Source organism: Leptidea sinapis, chromosome 8, assembly GCF_905404315.1.
Source record: "Leptidea sinapis chromosome 8, ilLepSina1.1, whole genome shotgun sequence".
In the NCBI taxonomy this organism is placed as follows: Eukaryota; Metazoa; Arthropoda; class Insecta; order Lepidoptera; family Pieridae; genus Leptidea; species Leptidea sinapis.
In genome coordinates this window covers 6,471,676-6,482,463 of record NC_066272.1, presented here as the reverse complement: position 1 = coordinate 6,482,463, position 10,788 = coordinate 6,471,676, and the positions used below count along the sequence as shown (strand labels likewise).

At 33.4% G+C, this 10,788-nt stretch overlaps 1 protein-coding gene across 1 annotated transcript; it reads right to left on the bottom strand.

The window, feature by feature from the left end:
* Positions 1-1,805: 1,805 nt before the first annotated feature.
* Positions 1,806-9,961, bottom strand: LOC126965782 (WD repeat-containing protein 36). The gene is made up of 8 exons (XM_050809545.1): positions 8,863-9,961; positions 8,403-8,572; positions 7,387-7,623; positions 6,369-6,551; positions 5,724-5,919; positions 5,177-5,255; positions 3,227-3,389; positions 1,806-2,553 (listed from the first exon to the last, which is right to left on the bottom strand). Exons 1-8 carry the CDS (start codon positions 9,807-9,809, stop codon positions 1,856-1,858), a joined length of 2,673 nt encoding a protein of 890 aa, XP_050665502.1. The 5' UTR covers positions 9,810-9,961; the 3' UTR covers positions 1,806-1,855.
* Positions 9,962-10,788: the final 827 nt, after the last annotated feature.

Sequence of the window (10,788 nt, the reverse complement as noted above, 5' to 3'; positions counted from 1 at the left end):
TCGAATTGTCAGGTACCCAGTGCTCTGCGAACGGCTGGATCACTTGCCGTTGCGTAGAGATGTCGCTTCATTGTGTATCTTCTACCGCATTTATCACGGGGAGTGTTCCAAAGAGCTGTTTAACCTGATTCCTGCCGTCGAATTCCACCTTAGCACGACACGCCACAAGTTAGGATATCATCCCCACCATCTGGATGTGTGGCGGTCCTCCACAGTGCTGTTTTCAAGGAGCTTTCTTCCAAGTACTGTAAAGCTGTGGAATGAACTTCCTATCGCGGTGTTTCCGGGACGATACGACGTGGGTACCTTCAAAATAAGCAGGTACACCTTCCTTAAAGGCCGGAAACGCTCCTGTGATTCCTCTAGTGTTGCAAGAGGTTGTGGGCGGCGGTGATCACTTAACAACAGGTGACTCGTACGCTCGTTTGTCCTCCTATTCCATAAAAAAAAATAAGAACAGACATAATAAAGTTAAACCTGACCTAGCAATTCCTAGTGTCTACGTTCAAATAAAATTCGTATTACTGTCGGTAGACGTAAGTAAATATCCACATCGACATAAGCTAGGAACCGAATTGCGTAGCAAGATAAAAATTGTTCCTACCTCATATTAAATATATGGTCATCTTATAAAGCTATTTTTGTCCTATAATAAGTAAGTATAAATAGGTAGTATGTAATTGTAAGAGCCCCACTACAAAGTCGTTCCACCATAAATATCCTATTAATATTATAAATGTAAAAGTTTGTATGTCTGGATGTATGTTTGAACTTCTTTAACGCAAAGAATGAATTTTGACGTAACTTTGCAATAATATAGCTTACACACCAGAATAACATATAGGCTATAATTTATAAAAATATTGTGTGAATTATCTATACATTGAAATAAAAATTGGAGTGTATGTTTGTAATATTGAAATAACCGTTTTTTACTAAATGTATATTATGAATACATATACGTACCGTATATGCACTAAAATAACATTTTTTACAATTTTTGTCTGTCTGCCTGTCTGTCTGTCCGTTTGTTCCGTCTAATCCGGCGACTTTTATTGGCAGGTAGTTGATGTAATAAGGAGCAAGTTAGGCTACGTTTATTTTAGAAAAATAAAGCAATGTCCTAGAAACGGTATACTTCTAAAAATAATTTAAATGGCAAAAAAACGTTTGCCGGGTCAGCTAGTATTAACATAATAATAACACACCATAATTATATAGAAAAAGTAATGGAGTGGTTTCTTAACGATAATATTGGTGCATTAGATAAGATGGTTGCATTAACTAATGCCGACTGTTTACGACTTGTCAATTAAAATTTGTTACGGCAACAAAAGATTCGCTTTCCGTCCTTGTCTATTTTGTCTTCTCTCTTGCAAGCTGTGTTTGCCAATACGATAATATTGTTTTTGGTGAAAGAAAGGGACGAGACGAGCAGGACGTTCAGTTGATGGTAATTGTTAAGCCCTGCCCATTACAATGCATCGCCAGCTCAAGATTATTGAAAAACCCAAATATTTCTGAGTGGCACTACAATTGCGCTCGTCACATTGAGACATAAGTTGTTAAGTCTCATTTGCTCAGTAATTTCACTAGCTACGCGCCCTTAAGACCGAAACACAGTAATGTATACACATTACTGTTTCACGGCAGAAATATGCGCCGTTGTGGTACCCATAATCTAGCCGGCATATGGTGCCAAGGAGCCTCCCACTGGTGAATATTGCAATTCTATTTGTATTTTTTTTCAGACTTGTAAGTCTGAAAAAGTGTACTTTTTTAACTATCCATAAATTATAAAAACATTGTAACAAAATTATTTTATTTAATGATTCAATCTTATTAATATACAAAATTACATATCCTTTAATGCCTTAACAACACATATATTATACAATAAGCTATTTTGAAGCCTACTCCACGCCACTGAAGACGATTCTTCCACACAATGCAAAACCACTAATAGTTCACTACTCCGAGTTATTACTTTGGTATGCACCTTCAAAAATAAACTTAAAAATGATTGAGCTAACTCGAAATCTCTATTGGACTTAAGCATACTATCTATAAGTTTAAGAAAATGCGACATAACTTCTATAGAACCGCCAGCGTCGGGCGCCATACTAGTAACTTCAGCTTCAATGGCCGCAGGAGACATTTCTTTCAACTTCATAACACACTTATCATAATCAAATACTCTTTCACACTTATTCAACTTCTTTGCAAAAGGTGTTAAGGTAGACAGCGATTCTGGTGTCAATAACTTCTTATTTGTATCGCCTTTTTCTTTTTCGAGATCAAATTCCAATTCAAGACTCGGTATAGTGGGAAGGAAGAACGGAGCAGATTTTGGAACTGTCAGTGGTGTTTTCGGTTTGTTTCGCCTTTTGACTATATCCAAATTTAATAGGTTTAGCCACCTTGATGTCGGTTGTCCTGAGAGGGTTATTAATTCTGTGCTTATTTGTTCTGGAGATTTATATTCCGGTTCACCCAAATCAATTACGCCTATATCTTCTAAATCAGGTTTTTCAGGTGCTGTTGTAGGTAGTTCTGCAAAATAGAAATTATTACTAATTAAATTCTATACGAAAACGCGAGGCTATTCACATGAGAAATTAAAAAAGAAATCTGTTTATTTATCTCAAATGCGCAAATTGGTTATAGTGGTTATATCTACAGAACGAACATAGACTTTGCCCCGGCTTTACTTACTTCAAACTTTGCTGATTATGATAAAACGCGAACTTGACTTTTATATTGGGCTGTCCTAGCATAAGCTCAATATAATTTCAGCTGTCAAAGGACTATAAAAACGAAATAACATATTATGCATAGCTTACACTTAGCTATGTTTTACCTGAGTAAAGTGTAAGTACGCTCTTTAGATCTCAGCCTTAGCTTCAAAGATTGAAGCTAAGAACCCTTACGATTAACAGCATCATCTGGCCCATATCACAATATGATCTCAGTCTTAACACATCTCAAAATAAACTAATGCCTCCTCTTCACTACCGGCGATTATAGACTACTACTCGCGAGCACTATCGTGTGCACGAGTTACTCGCTTGTAGTCGCCGATCATCTTTTGTAATCGATCATTGTAAGTCGACGACCCTATGGCCCAGTGGTTTGTGACCCTGCCTACTGAGCTAGAGGTCCCGGGTTCGAATCCCGGTAGGTGCAATCATTTATGGCATGGCAAAAAAATAATCAAATAACTTACTCAATTTCGGTATAGTGACTGTCGCCCTATCAACTGGCTTCAAAAATATTTTTTCGTAGAGAAGTTTGTTCGCCCAGAGAAATACTCCCAACTCTCCAACATGAGATGTAGCCAAGTAGTCTCCTGTTGGGGACATACTTAAGGAGGTACACGGTGCTTCTACCTAGAGCAAAAATTAAGATTTATTATTAAGGACACAGAAGTAAAAATCTTAGAAACACAAACAATATATATTAATGAGTCTTAATTAACGGTACACATTTTTTTTTATAAAAATAAGGGACGAGACGAGCAGGACGTTCAGCTGATGGTAATTGATACTCTCTCCCCCATTACAATGCAGTGCCGCTCAGGATTCTTGAAAAACCCAAAAATTCTGAGAGGCACTACAATTGCGCTCATCACCTTGAGACATAAGATGTTAAGCCTCATTTGCCCAGTAATATCACTAGCTACGGCGCCCTTCAGACCGAAACACACAAATGTTTACACATTACTGCTTCACGGCAGAAATAGGCACCCATGTGGTACCCATAATCTAGCCGGCTTCCTGTGCAAAGGAGCCTCCCACTGGTGAAACAATTGCGAGAATCCAACACCAACACTCAAAATCAAATATTTTTATTCAAAGTATGATTTTTCAATCATTCAGTGAAGCATATCTTTCTGATGGGGCGACATTGCACAAGAATTTAAGTGGGATTTTATTTCACATCAAATTGCACTACAAACAAATTATTAATGCATTTATATTGTTTATACAATGAGTTCACAATTCACATTTTGGACAGTGAGAGTAGTAAAAGTATATTCAAATTCAAATATTTTTATTCAAAATCACTTATTGGACGTCAAAAACTACCACCCATTCAAAGTATACATTTTTTTTTATGCCAATAAGGGACAAGACGAGCGGGACATTCAACTGATGGTAATTGATACGCCCTGCCCATTACAATGGTTCTTGAAAATCCTAAAAACTCTGGAGTGGCACTACAATTCACATAAATCGTCACCTTTTTGCTCTTAATAGTGATTTTCATTATTATAACACTAGAAATAAGGGATTGCTTGTAACTAATTCTAGTAGGCTTCATAAGATACATAATAGCTTTAAGGGTAAATGTATACACTTTTTTAATAAATCCCAGCCACTGTTCAGGCATTATCTATAAATAAATTTAAATGTTTTGTAAAAAATGGCTCTGTCGTAAATTCTATTACTCCTATTATTATTCAGTTGAATATCTAAGTGATCGGACAGCCTGGGACTAGATTGTGATTATTTTATAGCGATAGAAATGACTGTACAATATTGTATACTTTTACTGAAAAGAGCGCAAAAAATAATGCTGGCAGAGTTTCTTGCGCCGCTTCTTCCTCTCGGAGCGCCATTTGTTAGCGCCAGTAGCTAGTATATTAGAAATGACATGAAAAAGAAATCTAAAGGAATCAATTTTGAGAAAATAAATGCCTTTTATTGCGTTCGTCCCCCTGAGACAAGATGTTAAGTGTCATTTGACCAGTAATTTCACTAGCTATGGTGCCCTTCAGACCGAAACACAGTAATGCTTACTTTACTGCTTCACGGCAGAAATAGGTGCCGTTGTGGTACCCGTAATCTAGTCGGCATCCTGTGCAAAGGAGCCTCCCACTGGACTGCCTCAGACCTGAGAAGAACGGCCGCAAGAAATTCAGTATAATACGAAAAACCCCATAATGAGGCATTAAATTTTGTAAATAAAGAATTTAGTACTTAGAAATAATATAGTTATGCAGCCACAATCCCAATTTTATTCAAACAGAGTACTTGTGGTATTTAGTAAGCAATATCACTTGGTATGGCTATGAATGTGTATTTACAAAATTTAAAGCATATTGTAACAGAATTAGATTAAAATAAATTTAAGAGGAGCTGATGAGTTAAGTGATTTCTATTATGAAACTTACCATAAAAACATCCACTAACTGTGCACTTGGTATGTCCCATGTGCATATTGTACAGTCCATCGACGAACTTACAAGCCACCTACAAGAAAAAAATTGCAAATCTAACAACAGTAAAAAAACTTCTATATTATAGCTAATTAAAACGAAAACCTACAATATAATTAAAAGACATAAGGCCTTTATATTTACCTTTAAATTTTTTTTATGGAAGAGGGGGACAATCGAGTATACGGGTCACCTAGGGTTAAGTGATAAGAGAACACCAGAGGAAACACAGGAGCTTTACCGGCCCTAAGGAAGGTGTACGCGCTTTTTTTGAAGGTACCCATATGGTACCGGAAAAATATATTTAAATCATTGCCCTAACATTCTTTTATAACCACCTTGTGACACAAAAGAAGGTAATATTCTATATATGTATGTTTATTTGTTTGTGGTACTCTAGAGAGCAAGCATGTGCACAATGCACATATCATGGTGAATATGTCAATTAGTTGTATTAAGCTTGCGAGTGTCACATTACAGTCTAAGTTAATTAAGTAATTACCTGCTCTGATAGTCAAAATCAATATCTGTAATTTTGCCAACATGTCCGTCGAATTTTCTGACAACTTTCATAGTATCAATGTCAATGAGGGTAATTGTAAAATCTTCATTGGCAAGGGCTAACAAAGCACTTTCTCGGTGACACTTTGTTTTATTTACAGACTCATCTAACCTCATTACATGATATGGACTTGTTGCTAAAATGATATAAAACAATAATTATAATGCTTTATAAAAAAGCATACAACTAAAATTGTATATATAGAACTAAACAGTATTGACAAATGTAGTAAATGAATGTTAAAATATAATGTACAAATTATCAATCAGCAATCATTGAATTTATAATCTTAATTCAAATAAAATTAAATGCCAAAAATCAAACAGTGTTATGAATAAATAAGATGCATTCCAAATGCACTCATCAGTTTGAGATATAAATTGTTTAGTCTGTTTAGCCCGTCGTCAACTAATGCACATTTCAAATGGCAAAACATAAACGACATTATCATACTTAACATTAGAAAAAGGATGCCACAGTGGTGATGCCACCTAGCCTGCATTATGTGAAAAGAAACATTCCACTGGTAAACTATTTAATACTCAATTGAAAAGTGATTGTCATTTGCAATTAAATTCAACTTACAAGGTTTAAAATACCAGAATTTCAATTTGTCATCAGCACCAACAGTCATTACCCTTTGGTTGCACATATCTGTCTCAACACCTCTCAAAGCCCCCTTATGTGCTATCATTTTTGCATTACCATAATGTCCTCTATGTATTCCAGACTGCATGTTAAACCTGTGAACTTGGCCATTGCTGTAACCTGAAAATAGAATTTTAAATAGTTCATACTATTATTTTGGAAACAAATGGCTGTGAGAGACGGAACAGCATAATAAACTGACACCCTGATTAGTAAAATGTAATAAACTAATTTAAAAAAAAATGCATTGACAAAATATATTGTATTTTGTATTTTAGTGATTTATGAAATTAATTTCTCTTTTTATATTGTTTTGACATTTTAGTGTACAGGATTTCAATTTACTTTTATATATTATTATGACATATTTTTTAGTTAGTTTTTTTATACTAATTCATTCATTCATAATTATGAAATAAATTGTTTGTATGTTTATGTGCATGATGCATCCATCTGTAATTGCAGGCACACAATTTTTAGACTTTTTTTGTATTTTATGAATTGACATGTGAATTCTGTGTTGGTGAATAAATAAATAAATAAATAAAAAATCTCCCAGTCTTATTTGCTCATTTAATAATAATTAATTACATTGCTATTTTAATAAGGCTTCTTCATCATTTAGCTAATTTCCAAATGGGTATTAAGATGCATTTTAAAAAATGAGTCATGAATTTAGAGAATACATCCACACATAGTTGGTGAGATTATTATGCATGTATAAGTATACATTTGACCTTAACACAAATATGAATTTGTAGACCCTACCTAAATTATTTTCCTTTGTATTTGCTTGTTTCTCATTTATTAGTATGTCAACCAAGCAATGGCTCTTGCAAAGCAAAAAAAATATAAGCTCGCTTATCCTTATGATAAATGGCCACATCACAGAGGATATTTTATTAAAACTAAATGTGAACAACCAAGAATATAATAGTAAGGTAGAAAATATTACCAATAATAACAAAGTTTCCACAGTGTGTGACCGTAAGAGATGTCGCCACAGCTTTCTTTTCTTCAAATGGACACCTAAGTTTATGTTTTCCCACACATATTCTATTATAAGACCACGTCAGAGCTAATTTCTTGTTTTCATGCAGAGTGGCAATACTATCCCATTGTTTGTCTCTTTGCATACAGGAACTCAATTGTGTTATTGGTGGTAAAGTTAAATTGTCTTTTTTTAGTCTATCTGCAAAAGAAATCAACAAAACAACATTATTTATCTTAATATATATAAATTACATGACACATTGTTTGTCCTCGATGGACTCCTAAACTAATGCAGTAATTTACATGGGGATTACTTCATGTAATGCAGTTTAGTCCAACTTGAGAGATAGGATACTTTTTATTTCGATTTGGGACCCATAATTATTTTTATTTCCAATATTTGTTTTGAATTGACATATTTTTTGTGAGAGAATTCATTGACGCAGGGTTTGACAGTTCTGCTGTGAAACAATTTTATTATAACAACAAGGAGCATACATTACGAAATAATTTTGATGTTATGAAAAATTATTGACAAATACATAAAAAACAGTATTTTATTTATTATCTACAGAACAATGTTTGTCTAGGCATCTAGTATTATATATTTTTTAAGTTATCACACCAATAATACCAACAATTATTAATAACAAAAAAAAAATGACAACCTAGATTAATAATGTCCAGTCTATATCTATTTAGTGGCAGTCTAGCAAAGAAATTAGGTTGAGTTAAAACTATCATCACAATTGATTAACAGAACTTAATGAACACCTAGTATTGAGATGACAAAAATCCAAATAATATTAATACTCTCATATCTCAAAATTCAAATAATACACTATGAACATGAAAATACTAATTAAAATGCATTTTATCAATCTTTCAAACATCATTAATAATTTACAATATTATTGCAATTTTATAAAAAAAAATATTTAGGAATTTATCGAAGTATTGTAACAATTTACAACTTACTTTTCTTCTTAGATTTCTTTCTGTCAAATGATGCTTTACCCATACTTTTATTGAATGTTTCTGTGACAGTGTTCATTATGTGTAAAGAGCTGTCACTTCCAGCTGCAAGAATGTTTTCACCGCTGGGCTCACAGTACCTGATTAATTTTGGAGGCAGTGCATGGCCTTCTCTAAAAATAACAGGTAAAATTTAAATACAATGCTTACAAATGTATATATACAATGAACATTTACAAACATATTCAATTGAAACAATAGGAAAGAAACAAAACAAATAAGAGACTTAAAATTTTCAATTAAAATCACTCAACTCAACTACCTTTGTACTGAAGTAACTTGTAGCAATATATTATTACTTTTTAGTTTTATAAGTTACTCTATAATTGTGAGAAATACATGTTATATAAATTGTATATTTGCTGTAAAAATAATAATTAATTTAATAAGAAATATGATATACCTTTTCTTTAAAAGCCTTGCTACACCATCAGGCATATCAAAAATCCACATTTTCAGAGAATTATCTTGTGAATTTGTAACCATAAGGGGTTCTGACATCAAACATTGCAATCCAGCTATTGCAGCTGAATGAGCAGCTTGAATCTGTGACTTAACAGTCCGCTCTTCCAAATCCCACATGACTATGTTACCAGTAGAGCTGCCTGTCACCATTATAGGTGCTCCATCCATTCTAAATGACAAACTGCTTACTTGACCCCAATCATGTATAAAGTTCATAATAGTCTGATCTAATTTAATGTTATGCAAAAATATCTTGCTATTTTCAAGTGCAATTGCGACAACATCAACTGCAGGTGCAGGCTCTGTGATAAGTACTGCAGAACCCCATCCTTTTAATGTGTAAACAAGCTTTGATGTCCTGATATTCCATAACTGAAGCTGACCCTGTTTACTTCCTAATAGTATTTTGTTTAGGTATGTTGGTGGATGGCATAAAGTTGTTATCGTGAAAGTTTCTAGACTGAACTTTAACTCAAGAAACTCTGTCTCGTCTTTAATATCAAAAACTTTGAGAACATTAGATTCATCCACAGAAATAATATGTATACCAAATGGTAAGATCTTGTGAATGGTTGCTCCGTGTCCTTTATATATATGTTTAAGTTCGCAGCCTCTCCTCCACGCGTAGATATTGTTTTCACAACCAGTGTAAATATGATAACCGTCGCCACTCATGCACGTTATTTCGCTAGGATGTTCGCCACTGACACTTAACAAACGAAATTTATCGCATCCATATGTATGAAACCACTTTCCAACACTAGTACACAATAAAGTTTCACCTCTTCTTTTGATAAATCGAGCTACAAATGGAACATGTGTACTAACATAACCTAAAACCCTAGCACCGGTAAATATTTGACTACAAGTCTTTGCGTTTTCCATATTGTGGATAAAAATCTTCAATACTAATATTGGCACTATAGTAATTAAGAATAATAACTCATATTAAAATACACAACAACTAATGCAGTAGCATGAAATTTCCTAAAATTGTTTATACACTTGTAAATATAATATTCAACTCAAACAGGTATAATAAAATAAAAAAAAAGGTACTGGACAGCAAGGACATGACAGTGACAATTTCAATTAATATGACTTTTGAATGGCTGCATGACTCTGCCTTTGCCTTTCTCATTAACGGTAAGAGAAAAAAAAAGACTTGATTTTTTTACTTAATTAAGGCATTGGCAATGAGATTATCACCTAACAACATTACACACAAATTGTTCTACTACTAAACAAGTACATACAATATTAATTTATGAAAATGTCAAAATTGTTTTAATTTAATATTGATATTTTAATTTTGAATAAGATTGTACTTAAGTAGGTACTAGATAGATACCACAGACGTATAAAAGGGAAGATAGATGATACCTATAATTCTATTGTAATAATGATATTTGGCAGGGATGCCAATTCTTACCGAAAAATATCGATTTTTAAATCGATTCGAAGATTTTGTTCAAGATACGATTCACAAAAAAAATCAAGTTCCAAAGATCGATTTCTAAGAAATCTAGATTGTCTTGCAAGTTGTGTAATTTGTGAAAAACGAGGAACATACCATAACAAATGATTAAGTAAAATCAGTTATTTTTAGTTCAGGAAATTCGATCAAAGTCAGATGAAAGAAGATAATTATTTTCAAAATGTATTTATTTCATGAAAAAGGTAGAATTCCCAATAATTTAAATATAAACTTTTAAAAAATAACAGTTTGTGCAGTCATTTCAAATACAAGTGGTTCCGCTCATCACTTGCAATGTTGCCGGCAATAGAAAAAGGCTCTCACAAGGAATCCCACGATGCTCATAAGTCTTATTGTACATCATGTTTATTGAGTGAAAGTCGTGAT

Bases quoted from the DNA above. Each gene is read 5' to 3' on its own strand.
- LOC126965782 (XM_050809545.1), bottom strand. From the start codon at position 9,809: ATGGAAAACGCAAAGACTTGTAGTCAAATATTTACCGGTGCTAGGGTT. The intron at 5,256-5,723 runs GTAATTACTTAA...TTTTTCTTGTAG, and splicing joins GATTTTGACTATCAGAGCAG to GTGGCTTGTAAGTTCGTCGA. The intron at 2,554-3,226 runs GTAAGTTATTTG...TCTATTTTGCAG, and splicing joins AGTCACTATACCGAAATTGA to AACTACCTACAACAGCACCT.